The sequence below is a fragment of the Chrysemys picta genome, chromosome 4 (genome assembly GCF_011386835.1).
Source record: "Chrysemys picta bellii isolate R12L10 chromosome 4, ASM1138683v2, whole genome shotgun sequence".
Taxonomy (NCBI): Eukaryota; Metazoa; Chordata; order Testudines; family Emydidae; genus Chrysemys; species Chrysemys picta.
In genome coordinates this window covers 109,761,037-109,781,138 of record NC_088794.1, presented here as the reverse complement: position 1 = coordinate 109,781,138, position 20,102 = coordinate 109,761,037, and the positions used below count along the sequence as shown (strand labels likewise).

The 20,102-nt window shown below is 40.4% G+C and overlaps 1 protein-coding gene across 20 annotated transcripts in view; it reads left to right on the top strand.

Moving 5' to 3' along the window:
• Positions 1–20,102, top strand: part of RALGAPA1 (Ral GTPase activating protein catalytic subunit alpha 1) — a 247,743-nt gene that overhangs the window by 31,543 nt on the left and 196,098 nt on the right. For 15 of the 20 annotated variants that reach the window (XR_010600693.1, XR_010600692.1, XR_010600691.1 and 12 more), the window contains 5 exons: positions 2,353–2,468; positions 9,040–9,178; positions 11,256–11,467; positions 12,474–12,713; positions 19,577–19,768. Coding sequence is in view for 16 of the 20 variants with exons in the window: in XM_065593294.1 (XP_065449366.1) it covers positions 2,353–2,468; positions 9,040–9,178; positions 11,256–11,467; positions 12,474–12,713; positions 19,577–19,768 (899 nt within the window). In the remaining 4 variants the exon portion in view is untranslated. Of the gene's footprint in view, positions 1–1,837; positions 1,881–2,352; positions 2,469–9,039; positions 9,179–11,255; positions 11,468–12,473; positions 12,714–19,576; positions 19,769–19,831; positions 19,954–20,102 lie in introns of those variants that run through there. The other 5 variants (XM_065593297.1, XM_065593287.1, XM_065593298.1 and 2 more) reach the window with 3 other exon arrangements.

Below are 20,102 nucleotides of genomic sequence, written 5' to 3'. Positions count from 1 at the left end.
CCCGTATGAAGATTTAGTTCAACTTCACCTTTTCCAAAAAAACAGATTCATAGCATCATCTCCTCTCATATTGGTTATCATAACTAGAGCTGTTCAGAATTTTCTGACAAAACTGGCTTTTATTAGAAACTTGATTTGTCAAAAGTAAAATATTTTGTGGAAACATATCCATTTCAGTGAACTTCCAGTGAAACACCACAGGCCATGCTTGGTTTCCCACAGCTATCCTGGTGGGCTACTGGGGACACCAGGGCTTCCAGGGGTTGCAGCTTCAGAGTAGCCCCCATAGTGCAGATTGTGCCAGAGACCCCAGAGGTTCTTGTTGTCTTGTCTATCATCCTGCAGTGTCCAGAACAATAGGAAAGGAGGAACAAACAGGGCAGGACTTACATGCTGTTAGGCAGCAAAGAATTATGGAGGATGAGGAGGTGGAAAAAAGCTCTGATTACAAGAGAGTACAAAATAGAGAAGCACTGAACTAATGTAATTGGAGAGTTTAAATAAACATGTAACTAAAAGCAGCAACAATAATCATAAAAACGGTTTAAGATTACTGACTAATGAAAGAACAACTGAAAGAACCATAGGATAGATATTTTAATTCCTTAAAACAAAAGCGTGAAATCCATAAAGTCAAGCCAAACAAGGAAAATTCCAAAATGCAACAATAACAGATTTTTAAAATAGGGACTCAGCAGATAGATTTAGTAAAATAAGTATTCAAAAGTATGCACAGATAGCCTTGATGATGATGATGATTGATGTGTGCTTACCACATAAAAGTGAAGAAAGTACAAAGGACATGATAAGGCAACTTGTAGGGGACTTATTGGCAAAGTCCTTTAAATTTGAACACTCTTGGGGTAGGATTTGTGGTTGTAATTTGTATTTGATTTTGTTTTGAGCAGCCAATTTTCCAACACCTGTTTGTCATAATTTTGCAAAATTAAGGGAAACAATATATTTATTGATGAAATGTACTATAGAAAATATAGTGCTGGAAGGGACCAACACAGGGGAATGGATGAAGTGACCTTTCATGGTCCCTTGAAAGGTCACTTCATCCATTCCCCTTTGTTGACGCAGGACCAGACATACCTAATCTATGCCTGACAGGTGTTTATCTAACCTGTTCTTAAAAACCTCCAGTGATGGGGATTCCTCAATCTCTCTTGTAGCATGTATCCTAGACCTTAAATTTCCTCATAGTTAGAAAGTTTTTCCCAATATCTAACCTAAATCTCCCTTGCTGCAGATTAATCCCATTACGTCTTGTTCTACCTTCAGTGGACATAGACAACAGTTGATCTCCATCCTCTTTATAATAGCCCTTCATATATTTGAAGACTGATTACCAACCCCTCCCTCTCCCCGGTCATCTTTTTCTCAAGACTAACCATGCCCAGTTTCTTCATAGGTCAGTTTTTCTAAACCTTTTATAATTTTTGTAGCTCTCTTCTGGACTCTTTCCATTTTGTCCTCCGCTTTCCTAAAGTGGGTATCCAAAACTGGACACGCTACTCCAGCTGAGATCTCACCAGTGCCAAGTAGAGCAGACCAGTTTATCCCCAGTGTATTGCATACAACACTTCTGTTAATACACCCCAGAATTACATTAGCCTTATTCACAACTGCATCACTTGTTGACTTTCATTCAGTTTGTGATCCCCTATAATTCCTAGATCCTTTTCTGCAGTACTATTTCCTAACCAGCTATTCTCCCATTTGTATTTGTTACATTTGATTTTTCCTTCCTAAGTTTAGCACTTTGCACTTGTCTCTATTGAATTTGATCTTGTTGATTTCAGACCAATTCCCCAATTTGTCAAGGGTGTGTTGAATTCTAATCCTGTCCTCCTAAGGCTTTCAAGCCCTCTGAGGTTGGTGTCATTAGCAATTTTATAAGCATACTCTCCACCCCATTATCAACATCATTAATGAAAATATTAAGTAGTACCAGACTCAGGACAGACTCCTGTGGGACCCTTGTCGATACGTCCTCCCAGCTTAATAGTGAACCATTGATAACTATTCTTTGGGTATAGTTTTTCAACTATTTGTGCACCAGCCTTATAATAATTTCATATAGACCACATTTCACTAGTAGGCTTATGAGAATGTCATGTGGGACTGTGTAAAAGAATTTACTCAAATCAAGGTAAATCACATTTGCTGCTTCCCTCCTATCCACCTGTCTCGTAAAAAGGAAATCAAATTAGTTTGTCATGGTTTGTTTTTGACAAATCCATGTTGGCTATTATATATCTCCCTGTTACCTTCTAGGTGCTTACAAATTGATGGCTTAATAATTTGTTCCAGTATCTTAATTAACTATTTTTCATTTTTGGACAGCGCAAGTGACTGTAGAGGAAATTACTCCACTTGTCCCTCCACAATCAGGAGATAAAGGACAAGAAGATCTTACAAGCTACTTTCTAGAAGCACTTTTGAAATACATGGTAATTCAGGTATGTTCCATAGGTTGCAAACGGAAGAAAAGTAACTATTTTTTGTTTATCTACTGTAATGGACCAACAGCACCATAAATGTACACAGGAATGATGCATTGTTTTGTTTCGCCTTCCAAGAGTGTACCTTATAGAAAACATACTTTCAGAAAGTGTCCATTTCTTGTTTGTGCCAAGGTCCACAGATCAATCGTAGTGGATACTTCAGCAGGCTTAAAACTTGGGAGCAGAACCAGACCTGTCAGTCACTAATAGGAGGGGAATGCTTGGCCTCTGGAAGTTCGCTCCAGTTTTTTCTGCCCCCATGTGGCTGATGGGCTCAGCCCAACTTTACCTGCTGCCAAGCTTTTCTGAGGAAAAATTTCAAACTTTATTTCAAATGTTTAGACTAACAGTTCAGTAATATGTCTAATTCCTGGCTGCGTCCCTAGAGCTTCATTGGATTTTTGAGGAGACTGTCCCCTCAGCTCCACTTTTGCTATTGAGGTGTTTCCTCAGCTGATGCCCTTGCAGGCTTCAGGGAGTGTGCTAGGTTGAGGAAAACCCAGAGGCAAAAGGGTCTTACTCGGTGTGGGTATGAAGCGTGTTGTTGGAGAGCTTTGCCAGCAGGATGCAGTTTCACCCTCCGAGCACAAGCTGGGCGGGGTCACCTTAGCTCCCTTCCTTTCCCAGGGCAAGAAATGGGCCAGGCAGAATTGGAAAAGAATTTGCTCTGGGGCAGCCAGCCCTTTTCTCCCCAAAGTACATGAGGGAAATGAAGCCAGAAGAGCAGACTGCCAGATGGAAGATCGCACCTGAGTCCTATAGCCCGTCAACCAGACCTCTGACTGTGGAGCTCAACTGCCTCCTCTTCCTCTCCGCTGAACCGAAGCTGGAGGGCACTGGACACTGCCGATGCCAGTGAATACAGAAAGGGGCTTTTGGGCTCAGCTGCCACCTCTAACTCTGCTCCCCTGGCAATCCCAACTCATGTCTGAAGCTCAGACCTCCTGGGAAAACAGACTTCTCTGATCCATGTAAATTCCATTCAACAGAGAGGGATCTAGTTCTGGGAGTCAGTACCTTTCTTGAAGAACTCAGGAGGGGCCCATTTGTGGGAGAGGAAACAAATAAACCAAGCCTCTTGGAGGACAGGGAGATCACTAGCCTCTTGAAATATTTTTGGAGTCTTCTGAGCCTGATTTCATACTGCCTCTGAATCAGGCTTATGGGAACAGACTCTGAAAGGGGAAATAAATCCGTTCTGTTTCCCCTGCTCACCTTTCTGAGTGCAGCAGAGCAGATAATCCTCAGTACCTGTTTCCACTGCTCAGCTCCACAGAGTGCAGCATGGCAGATCAGAGCAGAAAAGACCAGGCCATAAACATATGTTGATTCCTGTAGGTGTGCACCCCTCCCTGAACCTCCCAAGAGAATTCTTTCTCCTAAGGGAAAAAGACCTCCAGTCCAAATCAGCTGAGAATCAAATAATATATCTTCACACTAGATCGTGAGGCAAGAATTCACTGTGAAACTAAGCTTAGGAGGTCTACAGATGCCCAAGGCACGCTATAGCTATATATTCTTTCTCATGTAGCCTGGAAGGATGTAATAGTGGGGTAGGAATTTCCTGCCATACCTAAAAGAATGTGAAAGTATTGGGCTATCATTCCCAGCTGTCATTGTGGGTCACCATGGCCTAATGTCCAGGTTTTTGTTCCCAGCTTCCCTGCCTCACCACTGCCTCTACTTTCTCCCCTGAGCAGATGGTTATGGAGTGATGAGAGGGGCAGCATCCCAGATCTGGAAGAGTCAGTAGGCAATAAAGAGTTTCTTGGCTCGCCATTATTTTTCATTCTTTCCCAGCCTCCATTTTATAAGGCCAGCAGGTTCCCAATTTGTGTACTAGTTTAAAATGTAATGTGGTATCACTACTGCATATAAATGTGGCTATCCTGAGTAGTGACTCAGGATTTTTAACTGGGGAGATTTTTTCCTGAAAGAGTGGTCTCTTCACTATGAAGAGACCACTCTTTCAGGAAAGAGGAAAGTGGGCTGGCATCATTTCAGTCCCCTCTCTGGGGCATGAAAACTTCCAGGTGTCATTAGTACAACAAAAATAAAGTCCTCTGGCTCCCTAAGTGCCCCTGCATACTTTTACAAGCAGTGCTAACATGGGTGGATAATATTGCAAATAGGGCTGTCAAGCTATTAAAAAAATTAATTGCGTTGTTTAAATGGTATTTCATTATTGTTTAATATTTTTGGATGTTGTCTACATTTTCAAATATATTGATTTCAATTACAACACAGAATACAAAGTATATAGTGCTCACTTTATATTTATTTTTGATTACAAATAATTGCACTGCAAAAAACAAAAGAAATAGTATTTTTTGATTCACCTCATAAAGGAATGTAGTGCAATCTCTTTATCATGAAACTTGAACTTACACATGTAGAATTATGTACAAAAATAAATAAATACTGAAAAATAAAACAATGTAAATCTTTAGAGCCTACAAGTCCACTCAGTCCTACTTCGGCCAGAAAGTTACCTGAAAGTGAGAACAGGCATTGGCATGGCACTGTTGTAGCTGGTGTCGCAAGATATTTATGTGCTAGATGCGCTAAAGATTCATATGTCCCTTCATCTTCAACCACCATTCCATAGGACATGCGTCCATGTTGATGATGGGTTCTTGCTTGATAACGATCCAATGCAGAGCGCACCAATGCATGTTCATTTCCATCATCTGAGTCAGATGTCACCAGCAGAAGGTTGATTTTCTTTTTTGATGGTATGGGTTCTGTACTTTCAACATCTGAGTGTTGCTCTTTTAAGACTTCTGAAAGCATGCTTGACCCCTTGTCCCTCTCAGATTTTGGAAGGCACTTCTGATTCTTAAACCTGGGGTTGAGTGCTGTAGCTATTTTTAGAAATCTCACATTGGTATCTTTGCGTTTTGTTAAATCTGCTGTGAAAGTGTTCTTAAAACAAACATGTGCTTGGGTCATCATCCGAGACTGCCATAACATGAAATATATGGCAGAATTCATGTCTCCTGCTGTTTTACATACTGTCCTCCCCCAAGGAGTACAGTCACACATCTAATCAACGCATTATATTTTAACGAGCATCATCAGCATGGATGCATAGCCTCTGGAATAGTGGCTGAAGCATGAAGGGGCATACGAATGTTTGGCATATCTGGCACATAAATACCTTGCAACGCCGGCTACAAAAGTGCCATGCAAATGCCTGTTCTCACTTTCAGGTGATATTGTAAACAAGAAGCAGGCAGCATTAGCTCCTGCAAATTGTAACTAAGTTTGTTTGTCTTAACGATTGGCTGACCAAGAAGTAAGACTGAGTGGACTTGTAGGCTCTAAAGTTTTACATTGTTTTGTTTTTGAGAGCAGTTATGTAACACAAAAATCTGCATTTGTAAGTTGCACTTTCATGGTAGAGATTGCATTATGGTACTTGTATGAGGTGAATTGAAAAATACTGTCTCTTTTTTTACAATGCAAATATTTGTAATAAAAAATAATAAAGTGAGCAGTGTACACTTTGTATTCTGTGTTGTAATAGAAATCAATGTATTTGAAAATGTAGAAAAACATCTGAAAATATTTAATAAATTTCAATTGGTATTCTATCGTTTAACAATGCGATTAATTTTTTTGAGTTAATCATGTGAGTTAACTGCGATTAATTGACAGCCCTAATTACAAGTAATATGGGACTCAAAATTGTGTGACCAAGAGCTTCTCCCTGGATAAAAAGTGAGTGAGGGGGAAATCGGATTCAAATCTGTTTCATGCAGGTACATATGAGTCTCTGGTTCTTGGGGTAAGGCACTCAGACAACGCAGTTTCCAGCTGTCTGAGTGATACAGTTGAAAACTTTTATGGAAAGCTGAGACTATTCAGTCATCAGTAAAGTCACAATCCTGACTCCTGCCAGGTACTGTGGAAAGGAATACTGGTAATATGGGAAATTGAAGCAGTCTGAAGCACAACAGGAGAAAATACCTCTTTGTAAGAGGCAGCTAGAACAAGTGGAGGGTCACTAACTGATCTCTCTTGTTCATCTCTATTGAGAGATATTTGCAGGCCTCCTAACCAGCTGCATGTGGAATAAGACCCCATGTGATGCCAGGCTTTCTCAGTTAGAGAATACTAGAGCTATCTGTATAGCTTTGATCAGATGGGGTATTGATCACTGGATATTGTCCAGAGGGGAGACCCTGTGGAGCTGTGCAAGAATTTTAGAAACAGCTCTGTCCCACTCCCAGTCTCAACAACCCATGGAAAGGCCACTACATGAATGAAATCATCCATAAACTTTCTTCAGATCAGAGCATTAAAGCCCTCTCCCCATCCTACTTTTGTCCTCTGAGAATTGAGAACAGACAGAGCACAGATGAATCATCTAAGTTCCTAAAGGAGATTTTTCTTCAAGAATTCCCATTTTACCATCCTCAGACAATTATGTTTTGCAGCCAGGTGGCAGCCTTTTTCTTTTTCCAAATTTGACTATTATCATTTGAACTGACGTGATTCCAGGGTTGGTCTCTGGGATCAGAGTAGCAATATTATTGGCTTTAGAGAAGACTGAAATTCACTTATCTCTTCCTGGAAAATATTTTTGGTCAGGGTTCTGGAGAGAGAAGACTGAAGAATATATAGAGTGATTTGGTTCCTGAACTATCTTTTGATTCAGGTCAAACAGACACACAGTGCCAGGAAAGTCAGTCAGGCCTGAGGAAGATGAATACTATTGGGCACAAGAACTTATTTGAGGAGAATGTTAACAAGATGAAGATGGCCTTAATGATGTGGTGTCACAGAAACAATCTGCACATTGACTGTCCTCCCCATAATTTTTCACAACTGTGAAAATTTAAAATCCATAAAAATAAAAAAAAAGCTTAACATGAATATTTATTTTTATTTGTAGAAATTATAAGAATCAAATTCTGCTAAGCTAAGGTATAATATTCTCAACATTTTAAAGAAAAGGAAGTTTTGTACAATCCAATATTAAATGCTTCATTTGGGCATCCACCTGATTCCAACCCTGCAAGGTCATTCAGTATGTTCTTGGAACCTCATTCTGCATCTTCCAGCACTACCCAGATTGAATCTCTGAAGAAAGTGTCATTATATTTGCTATCCATTAGAGTAGGCTTCCCAATGAGGTGGTTTTTTTTTTTTTTTTTTTTTTAATTCAGGTTGGGAGTTTTCTCTAACAAAGTCCCATTATACTTTTAATTCAAACAGGAACTGTTCATAATTGTCATGGCATCCATTCCATGAGTAAATTCAAGAATAGTTCTTACTTCAATTAAACATCAGAGTCCAGTTCTTAGGAGCACTCACAATTGCAGAGCAGAGTAGTCCTGTACTGAGATCTGCAGATGGCCATCAGTTGACCAAGTTCTGCAGACTGGTCATCCAATCATAGCCAATGCCACTAACTTTCTTTTGCAGAAGAGTTCTCGGTGTCTTACTGCCCTCGACTAGATGGAGGAGGGAGATTATATACAAGTATCTTGTTTTGGATGTCCATATCTGAAGGATAATCTCTGAAAGGGCACTGCTCTGAAAATCCCATTGTAATGGGTCTGTGGACCTTAGCATGAAGAAGAATAGGAAAACTTTTCAGTGCTTACCTGAAAATTTCCTCCTTTGAGTAATAAGTAATTCTGGAGACAAGTGGATTATCCAGGACAGAGATGTAAACTGAAATTCAAGGATTTGGATATGTTGTCACTAGGTCAAATTTACCATATTACGCAGTAGGAGAAATTGATTTTTTTTTTCTCAAAGCATATTTACTCAGTCTGTAATTTAAGAAAGTATATTTGAATTATCCTGGCTGTAGAAGTTACCTGAACTGGAAGGAACTTCAGAAAACAGAGCATACCCCGGCTGTCAGTGATCGACAGGTCTGGTTTTGCTCTCAAGCTGCAAGCAGGCTGAAGTACCCATTGTAATAGATCTCTGGCCATTATTGCACACAAAAAAAGAAATTTTTCAGGTAAGCACAAATATATTTTTCTATTTTAGAAGGTAACTTTGAAACAGAAGGATGATTTACTACAAATTAAACCAACTTCTGGAGGGGCCACCTCAGGCTTGATACTCTTTAAAAATGTGTAATCTCTGATTTCAATGGGATTCTACATGTGTTTAAAATTACATATATGGTTAAGTATTCTGCTGCATCTAGAGCTTAGAGGAAAAGCTTTGCATAGTCATATTAATCTCTCAGCTAGCCAGTCCCTCCCACCATTTTGAAAATATAACATAATTATTAAAATGCATACAATCCAGTCCTAATGTAATAATCTCTCTTGTATAATTAAGCAATAGGATCTCTCCTCTTACTTTATCTTTGCTCCGTTTAGCAAATCTTGAAAATGCATTTGACCTTTAATTTAATTAAAACTGAAATTTTTTTTTTGACAGCTTAAAAAAAACAACACTACAGCAAAGTTCTGAAACATTTGATATACTTGGAATATTTGTTTCAATATTTCCCACATTTCAACCTCAAAAAAATTATTTTTTTTTCTTTAAGGTCAAGAGTTTAGAATGGAAGAACAAGGAAAACCAAGAAAAGGGATTTTCATTCTTGTTTTCATATTTTAAAAAATATTACTTGCCTTATATTTTTCCAAACATCTGTAAGGAGACCAGTTTGTATAACCCTGTACTTGGTAAGTGTTTAATGATTTTACAGATGCTTAAACATTTTGTAGCTTGCAATATAGAGTTGCAGCTTTTTTTTGAGTGATGCTGCCTGCAGAGAACTTGGATCTCTTAGGAAATGTGGCCTTTATCTATAATGTATGTTTTCAGTTCTATTGAGTTCACCTGTATTAATGGAAGCACCGCTTGACCTCTCTTTTTTTAATTATTTAAGAGCCAGGATGCTGTATTGCTCTGGTTCACTTTAAATAAATTAAGGTAACTCTTACATACTTAAAAAAATCATTTTTAAAAATTTATAGTTTGATTTCACCCCACGTTCCTAAAATCTGGGGACAACAGAAGGGAATAACTTAAAGAACAAAATATAAAGGGATGGGAGGGAAAGGAGCGGAAGGATCAAGGGCAGTGAGGGGAAAGGAGAGCATTATCTATTTCCATCCACTTAAGAATTAATCAAAGGTTTCTAAAAAATTAGACAAGATCTTTTCAAGTTTGTCTTAAGTTCCTCTTCTCCAAAATGTTACTCACTCTTCAGCTTCTAGGTGAGTCAATCTTCTATCCAAGCTTCTATCCCAGGAGGCAGTCTGCTGTTCCATCTAACCCATATAAGTCATTTGGATACACTCACTGCTCTAAGAACCAAGTTTAAAAAAAAAAAAAAAAAAAAATCAAACTTAATGCACCCTGAATCAAGGATAAATTACATTTAGAAGAGAAAATAAACCTGTTAGTTCTGTGGATCCAAAAGAAATTAGCAGTGTTGCTCATTGGGTAACATCCACTCCATTGACACAGAACCAGATCAGTTGGATTCCATAATACCATCTAAAGTTTAGTCAAGACAATGCAAATTATATGTTAGCATGTGCTAGGCTGGTTATGTTAAGAGCTTGGCATCTCCCAAACTCTAAATTGACAAATTTTGCATATGTTAAAATATAACTTGCCTTGTGTTAACTAGAGTTTTAAAAGGTGTTGGTTAGATTGAGCTAGCTAACACAATTTAACAACACACCTTTACATCCTAACTTAAACAAAGCCTATAAGTTGGGGAGATGAAATTCATGTCACATACTTTCCTCCCACTTGCTGGCCTCGACAAAGGTCAGGCTATTAAAGCCTATGGACTAGAATAGAGGCCCTGAACCCACCATGCCAGGCGTGCTGGAACCGTGGAACTACATCAACATAGATTTCATGATGCTTGTTTTAGTATGACCACCGCCTGTTCCCTTCATGACCTTCCACACTAGACCCACGTAGACCAGCAAGGATACCTTTTCTGACCCACTTAAGGAGTGTGTTGACATCACTTTGCATCTGATTCACCTGCATTCTCCCCCCCACAACCCTTAGAGGTTCAACCACAGGACTTAAGTGGTATGAAATAACCCTTTGCAAAATGGGTGAATTACTTCATCTGTGAATTGTTGCTCAATAACCTATTTGATCAATTATAAACAATTTTTAATTTCTAAATAAACCTACGACAGTTTCTTCCCACCCTAAATGAAAATGCTGTGCTTGTTTGGGCCAAAGTCCAGTTTGGGTAATTGCATTCTGCCACTTAAAATTGCTCATGTAGTTTTAATTGGAAGGTGGTTTCCTTTACTTTTTGTTCTGAACAGTGGTGTAGTGTTGCTGTTTGCTGTTAAAATTTTGCTGGGTTTCATTCCATATCAGTGGCAGGCTATAGAATTCCTCAATAGGGTACATAATTTTAAAACCGCTTAGGGAATCCTCTGGATAAAAAGGTACTGTATAAATTAAGCTTTACTTGTTAAGAATTGTTTACGAGAGCATAAAGAAATGGTAAATGGAGCAGTTCATCCAATAGGAAAATGTTTGCAGCCTTCTAGGCCAATAATACAATTTCCAGGGGCTGCCTTTTGAAGCTTAATGCTCTACCCTTTTGCTCCTGTTGAGAGAGACTGTCCCATCCCCTTGTGGAATCAATGATTGTGCTGCACTGAGAGTTTCAAAAACCCAGAAATTCTGGGATTTCAATTGGGTTGGATAGGGCTTTGAGGTGATAGGCCTTTCTTCTGAGGCGAATTTTAAAATGCTTGCTTTTCATCACAGAGATACCACAAATGAGACCAAAGCCGCACTATGTAATGGTAAAGAAAGATGCTGAAACCAATGAAGCGATATATTGCACAAAGGAACCTTTCCTTAAGGCTCGTGTTATTGTCATTCGATGGCTGGTGTCTTTCTGGCTTGAGCCAAAACCTCATACAGGACCTCATATTCCTGGGATGGAAGGTGGTGAAATTGTGCCAAAGAATATTCAGGTATCACCAAATGCACATTTCAAATAGTTTTTTCTTTATTTTGAAAGACTTCTTAGTAGTCTTCTGTTGTGATGTCAACACTGAAATTCTACCACCGTATGTTTCTCTTAGGCCTTGTCTACACTGCCACTTACAGCGCTGAAACTTTCTTCGCTTAGGGGTGTGAAAAAAAACACCACGATCGATGCAAGTTTCAGCACTGTAAAGTGGCAGTGTAGATAGTGCTACAGTGCTGAGAGCCGCGGCTCCTAATGCTGGTAGTTATTCCCCTCATGGAGGTGGTTTTATTACAGCACTGGGAGAGCTCTCTCTCAGCACTGGAGCCAGGATTACACAGCCATGTTAAAGTACTGCGTCGGCTGTGTAGACATACCTTTTGGTTTTAGCTAATTGAAGAAAGGCTATTTGTTTTTAAATGAAATCTCAAGACCTGAATCCAATTTGGAAAGAATTGCCAAATGTTTAAATCTTTGGTTTTTCTACCAAAACAATAGAAATATACTGTGAAGTACTGTTTTCATTCACCTACAGAAATGTTTTTATCTGTAAATTATTTTTTGGTGAATTGTTGAAGTAAATCTACAGTAATTTCTCTGCATAAGGTGATATGCTCAGTTTTCCTTAAAGCCCAGTCCAGCAATCCAAATTCTATTTGACCTCAGTGGCTCTGTTTGCTGAGGTTTTGTAAGATTGGGTTGTTTGTGCTAATACTTCTAAATACTCCCAAGAAATGTCAAATTATAGGTTAGCAAACTGAATGAAAGAAACACGGATTAGAATTCTTAGTAAAGGTCATTGATCTGACTGGACAATAACTGGACTTCCCTTGTGCTTGAGATCTGTACTTTTAACTGGCTTCAGGCAACCACTAACTTTCTACATAAGCAAGTAGATATGTAGTGCTTTGAGATCCTTTTCTCATATTGTCTGCAGAATTCTCTGTGCTGTTTTAAGAATTGTATTCAAATTGTATTACTAGAACCATTTTCTTGCTCTTTTGTTTCAGAGAGCAGCTGCTAGCATGGCTTCTAGAGAAGACAGTAAAAACGACAGTGCTGATAGACCGGATAGAAATGCAGAGCCAGAACAATCTCATTCTAATACAAGCACCCTAACAGAGAGGGAACCAAGTTCCTCCAGCCTTTGTAGTATTGATGAAGAGCATCTAACTGATATTGAAATAGTCCGCAAAGTCTTTTCTTCTAAAAGAAGTAATGTAAACTTTCTTACAGAGATATTTCGACAGGTAAAGAAACCCTCAAGTGTGGAAGAATTTTTTTTTTTTTAATTTAAACCCTGATCACTTATAGCTTTTGTTTCAAATAGGTTGTGTTAAGTAAGAGTGTACATAAGTGTAAAAACTTTGGTTTTTATTTACACTCATGGTGTCAAGTATCAGGGGGTAGCTGTGCTAGTCTGTATCCACAAAAACAACAAGGTGCCACCAGACTCCTTGTTTTTATTTACATTGTTCTTTTTAAATTTAGGCCGATGGTGATTTGTTCAGCAAAGTTTTCCATCTGTTTTCCACCTCACTCTCTCCCTTGTGTAGAAAGCAAAAGCTAATTTAAAACAACTAATATGAAAAATCTACCTCTGGTTCCTGGTTTTGTTTTGTTTTTTCATCACTTGAGTGACATAACTTTGACTTCATGTAATGTGGATACTTTTAGCAAAGTTATCTGGGTTCACTGTATTAACTATATTGGGAGCCAAAAATCCTCCATCTGGATTGCCTAGCTGTTCCCTGTCTCATTATGAATCTGGAAAAACGGCAAGGATCAAACAAAGATGAATGGAAGTGGGCAAAGGAGTAGTTCTATTCCTATATGTCTTTCCTATAAGATAGAGGGTAAATGCACAGATCCTAAGAATTTAAAGTATAATGAAACTTTACAAGAGCACTATTGTACGCAGTTGCATATTTTAACCAGTGCTGTAAAAGTATCTGTGAAGTAATGTGGAAGAATGGTAGGATGCTGTAATTGTACATGCTTAAGTAGGACTTTATGAAGTTCACTTAAGAATATCTTAATCAGACAATACAAACAGGTTAAAGATTTCAGAGGCCCTTTTACCAGTTGCTTGTGACTAAGAACCTATAAATTATACAAAATTGACAACATATAATAGGGTTACCATTCGTCCGGATTCCCCCGGACATGTCCGGCTTTTTTAAGTTAAAAATAGCGTCCGGGGGGAATTTGTCAATGTCCGGACTTCCCCCCATGCAGAGCGTGAGCGGCGTACAGGGCAGCCGGCCGGATCGTGCTCCGGCAGCCAGAGCCCTTCCTTCACTTCCCCCCTCCTCTCCCCTGCAACTTGAGACCACTCCCCTCCTCTCTCTCCCTCCCCCTCCCTCCCTGCATTCGCAGATGGCCGGCTGGCCGTTCGCCTCGGCCTCCGGCAGTCTGGAGCTCCGACCCTGCTCCCCTCCCCCGCTGCTGAGCGCGCTGCTCTGCAGCACAGTAAGGGGGCCGGGGGTCAGAGAAGCGGCAGGGAGGTTCTGGGGGGGAGGGGGTAGTCAAGAGACAGGGAGCAGGGGGGAGGGTTGGATGGGGCAGGAGTTCGGGGGGGGCTGTCTGGGGGTTGGGGTGTAAGGTTTTGGGCAGTCAGGGTACAGGTGGGGGGGGTCTCAGGAGGGGGCAGTTAGGGGACAAGGAACAGGGAGGCTTAGGTAGGGGGTGGGGTTCTGGAGGGCAGTTAGGAGCAGGGGTCCCAGGAGGGGGCAGTCAGGGGACAAGGAGCGGGGGGGGGGTCAGGAGTTCGGGGGGGGGCTTTCTGGGGGGGGTGGATAAGGTTTTGGGCAGTCAGGGTACAGGTAGGAGGTAGGGTCCTGGGGGGCAGTTAGGGAGAGGGGTCTTAGGGGATAAGGAACAGGGAGGCTTAGGTAGGGGGTGGGGTTCTGGAGGGCAGTTAGGAACAGGGGTCCCAGGAGGGGGCAGTCAGGGGACAGGGAGCAGAGGGGTTTAGATGGGTCAGGAGTTCTGGGGGGGGCTGTCAGGTGGTGGGGGTGTGGATAAGGGTTGGGGCAGTCAGGGGACAGGTAGGGGGTAGGGTCCTAGGGGGCCAGTTAGGATGTGGGGAAGGTCTCAGGAGGGGGCAGTCAGGGGACAAGAGGCAAGGAGGCTTAGGGAGGGGGTGGAGTCCTGGGGGGCAGTCAGGGGACAAGGAGTGGGGGGGAGGGTTGGGGGTTCTGAGGGGGCAGGAAGTGGGAGGGAGTGGAAGGGGCAGGGGCGGGGCTAGGACAGGGCTAGGGCGGGGCTCCTCCCGTCCTCTTTTTTGATTGTTGAAATATGGTAACCCTAACATATAAGGTTAAAAACACAGTAAGATACAATGTGAAACTTACTTCATTTGTTCTGCTTAAAGGAAACTTACTGGTGGGAGCTAGAGCAAGGGAAGGGTATTCGCTGTTAAAACGAAGTTGTCACTCACTGTGGTAAACTGACATTCTACTTAGTTATATTGCTAGTTTGCTGTTTCATTGCAATGAAGGGAAATTGAAAACGCTGGAAAATGTTTGAACTTCACATGAAGATGAATGAAAAATATTCTGATATTAAAATCTAACTTAAATACTAGTCAATGTGAATTAGTACTAATGCATCATTCTACTATATTTTTAGGTGAATCAGTTAATTTATTTTTTGATATCTTACTCTAGTATGAGAGCATTTAAGATGATCAAATCATGTGTTGATCATCTTAGTTTAATGCAGTAAAAAGAGAATTTGAGAAGTTTAGTTTTCAAACAGTATATAAACCTTGTGTAATTAGGAGGAAAATAACTTTCCATTATATAAGAAGTGATTGATGTATTTATTAAAAACACTTCAAAAAATGCTCAAAAAAGTTAGTGAAGAAGGCATTGCAGATTTGAAGAGGGAGTCAAAATAAGCAACCTGTTCAACTCCTTTTTCTTTAGCTTAAAATTTTCTTAGCTGCTGCAGTCAGTTCCAGATTTGGGCTGAGCTGTGGGAAATTTTTTTTTCTTTGAGAAAGCTTTAGAAAAATCCCTTCCTCTGTTTTTCATTTATACAGTGAGGATGGCAAGAGGCGGAATCTATTTGCTAGATTTTACACTTTACTGAAGCAACCTAAATATTTGCATTTCAAACTTGCAGTGTAAATATGTGGTCCTCACTGTGAAGTGTGTCCATAGCTGAATATGAAAAGTTTGGGTTCAAATTAAGTTTCTATTTGAAAATGCCATACTGAACATTCTCAGTAAAGCATCTAAATCTTGAAATGTGCATTTTCAAATAGGTGCACTATTCATTTAGACACTTTTCTGGAAATGCATACATGTAAACTGGGTAGTTTTTGGTTAAATGCCTATAATCTCTTTCATTGCATGTTCGGTTCAAATTTCTTGCACTCAAGGGCTGTATTTTTAGTATTTATTCTTATTACAGTAGTACCTAGATACCCTGGGATCAAGCTCCGGTTGTCTGCATAGCACCTAGGACATGTGGTGAAAAGAGTGTCCCTACCTTAGAGAGCTTTATGCCTTAGAATGCACTCAGACCCTAATTTTCTGTGAAGATATGGGTGGGTTGAGCTTTAAAAGGCTATTAGACTTGTTGAGCCCATTCTCATGCCACCTGAAATGTGAATGGGAGGTCAGCCTTAGGGTTCTGTGTCTGGCTGCTTGCTCCATCCACTTTCTCATCCGGAGAGTGAGCATGTAACACATGAAAATATCAATGGCCAACAGAGTAGGGGGGAGGAAGTACTGTATTTTCAAAACATATTACAGGGTGGCCAAACTTACTGATCCTTCGAGCTGCGTACAGTAATTTTCAGAAGTTCAAGAGCCAGGTGCATTTGTCAAGGCTTCAGCCTTGCGAGTGGGGGCGGGGGAGGGCTACCTGCTGGGGCTAGGGGCTTCAACTCTGCAGGAGGGCAGGTGCGCCTGCCAGGGCTAGGGACTTCAGCAGAAGCAGGGCTGAAGCTCTGAGCCCTGGCAGGCACACCTCCCTCCCTGCTGGACAGAAGCCCCTAGCCCCACCACCCCACCTCAGGTCAGAAGCCCTGAGGCACAACCCCCTCAGTCTGATAGGCAGAGAATGTGGGGGGGACGCTTTGAGCTGCACTTAACTGTAAAAGAGCCGCATGTGGCTCATGAGCATGGTTTGGCCATCCCTGACATATTAGGAGCAAAAAGAACCGTAGGTCAGGCATAGGTCCGTTGCTGGATGCAGATGATAAAATTATAAATAGTAATGCAGAAAAGGCAAAAATGTTCAGTAGATAATTCTGTTCTGTATCTGAAACAAAACAGGAGGATGTGTCAACTGCTTCTGATGTTATGGATGGACTAGAATACTATGTAACAAAGGAGGTTCCAAGTCAGCATCTGCTAAAATTAAACATTTGGATAACTTATATCCAACAGTCTTAACGGGACTATCTGAGGAGCTCTAGCTGAGGCTTTCTCTTACCTCTGATGTTAATTTTTAACAAATCTTGGAAAACTGAGGAATGGAGGACTGCCAATGTAACTTTAATATTTTAAAAAAGAGTAAAAGGGATGACCAAGGGAACTATAGACTGGTTAGCCTGATGTCAATCCCAAGTAAAATAATGGAATGGTTAATTCAGAACTCAGTCAACAAAAGTATATTTTTAGCCTCTTATGTCAATCAACATGGTTTCATGGAAGATTAGATCTTGTCAAACAAACAGGGCCCATGCTGGACGGATTAAAAACTGGTTCAGTGACAGATCTCAGAATGTAGCTCTTAATGGCCCAAGTTACTGCTGTCTCCCCATTACTAGCAAGGTCCCCTAGGGATTGATTTTTTATTTATTTATTTATTTATTTATTTGTGGTCCAATATTACTCAATATTTTTATCCACTATCTAGATGATGATATAAAATCTTTTTACAGTTTGCAGATAACACTCTATGTGGTGAGATAGTAAATAATGAGAACAGGTTGCTACTACAGAGTGATCTGAATCTTCTAGTTAAATGGCCACAACCCTACAAAATGTGTTTTTTAATACAGCTGAATGCAAGGTTACTACATCTGGGAACAAAGAATGCAGGCTATATCTATGGGATGGGACACTGTCTTGGGAATCAGTAACTCAAAAGGATTTTGGGATTGTTGTAGATGACCACCTCAATGAGCAGGCAGTGCACTGCTGTGGCAGAAAGGGCTAATGTGATCCTTGAACGTATACAAGATGACTATTAAATGGGTGTAGAGAACTGACCTTGCCTCTGTACACAGCATTGGTAAAACAGCTGCAAGAATGCTGTGCCCAGATATGGTGTCCACAGTTGAAGAATGATGTGGGAATGTTAGAGTTTGAAGAAAGGTCACAAAAATGTTTCAAGGGCTGGAAAACAATAATGTGAAGTGAAGCTTAAGGAGCTCCATCTGTTTAGCTTATCAGACAAGGTTGAGAGGTGACTTGATCACTGTGTATGGATATTTACACATGGAAAATATCTGATAGTGAGGGGCTTCTCAATCTTGCTGACAAAGGCATAACAAGATCCAGTGGCTGGAAGTTGAAGGTACGCTAACTCAACTTTGAAATAAGACTCAATTTCCTTGCTCTGAGGGTAATTAAACATCAGAGGAGCTTACCCCAGGGGAGATTATGGAATCACCATCCTATGGCGTCTTTAGAATTAGATTAGATGCCTTTCTAAAAGACCTGTCTTAATCCAGTTTCTAGAAAAAAATTTTTACAGGCTGTGCACACAGGTCAGACAAGATGATCATAGTTATCCCTTCTGGCTTTGGAGTCTGTGAATCCATTAATAACAGTGGCCCAGCAGGTGTGGCAACATTCCCTCAGCCACATTATATTTCCTGCACTTTGAAAGCTGTAGGGCATTCTGTGTTACAAAGCAAAAATATAAGAAACTCTAAAAGATAGCAGTTGCCTATCCTACTTTTTAGCTGACTTTGAAGTCACAGAATAGCTGGATGCCATTCTGATACTCCTTTAAAGTGTTCAGTCCTGAAGTTGAGAATGAGTTGTTCATATCAAGAATCATGCATTTCTTTGGGATATTGGTATATCCAATGGCTCCTGGGAAATGCACACTGGTTCAGTTTATTTTATTCTTTTTAATACAACTAGTATAGTAAAAGTGCAAAAGCTGGTAAAGTTGTGAATTTAAAAGAAAGTTAAATTTCCAGTAAGTATATTGCAAAGACTGTCTTTGAACATAGTTAAGTTTAGCAGAACCCCAAGAGTTACATTAGAGACGGCTGATCTGAGAGCACTTTTGTATTAGCCCCACAGTTACATAATACTTCCTGAAGAGGGCAGCATCTTGCAAGCAAACTGGCTTCCTGACATACATTTTTTTCATAACTGTAGTTAGAAAAATGCTTTTTCTGTCATCTGATTTGCAGCACTCATTCATAGCAGCAGTAAAACATGGCTTTTTGTTATCAGTACAAATTCACATGGCTAATATAATTAAGAACCCTATTGCCCTTTACTCTTTCTCCCCCCATGTATGGGACTGAATGCAGCAGAAGTTTCCACTGAGTTTTCTTTTCTTTTCTTTTCATGAGAGTTTGGTGTTCAGTATCAGCAGGGCCCCTAAGTTCTATGCGGGAACAGGTCCACATGGAGTCACTGGCCGCTGCTCCCTTTCCCTGCTAACTAGATCCAGCTGCCTAGCAGCACAGCTTTTTTGCCAGGTGTCACTTTTTCCTCAAAAACTTTCTGTTCTTCCCCTTTCGCCCTCCTCACAACTATCAGGGTGTTCCAGATTGCAGATGGGGAAAGTTAATAAATTTCATTAGTTTGAATTCCTGCAGAGTGGCTGCAGCAGTTTCTCCATCTGTAGAGCATGATGCCTGGGGTGGGAGCTTTCCTACAGTTGAAAGAAGTGAGTTGGATGTTTCTCGCTTTTCCTTTCCCCCAAAGAGACAGAATGTACAGTATAGTGAGTCCTAAAAACTTTTTTTATAAAATTAAGTCACGTCAACTTTCTATCTTCGTATCATATCCATACATGCATGTTCCTGAAACTGTTTACTACTAGCAGTATGGTGAGATAACGTAGTTCGATTCTAACATGTCTCCAAATATTATAACTTTTTTGTCCCCTCCCCCCCCACTAGGCATTTTTGTTGCCAATTTGCGAAGCAGCTGCTATGAGGAAAGTGGTGAAGGTTTACCAAGAATGGATCCAACAGGAAGATAAGCCTTTATTTATGAAAGAACCTGAAGAAATATTGACCTCTGTAAATATAGATAGTGATGAAAATGTTGCAGAACATAATTCAGCAGAGAAGGGAAAAGAGAGAGATGAGGTAAAAAAAAAAAATAGACTTCAAATTTAAAATGACCATTGTTAAATAGATGTCTCATTTCCTGAACTATTTAGCATATGTACTTCGTTTCCACATAGCAGTCTGGTTGGTGCAGGAGTTGGAAAAGAGGAATGAAAGGAAATATTGAGGTGAAAACTGTGAAGGGCACAAATCTGTCCCCTCAGGTATGAGTAAATAGAGTAGCAGCACAGTAAAGGTGCCTCCCCCCTCCCCCCCCCAAAAGCTATGTTGCCAAATCCTTCAATTCGTGCCTCCACCTCCCCTTCATATTGGTTCTCTGTTCAGATTGTTTATGCAAATGACCAGAAATTTT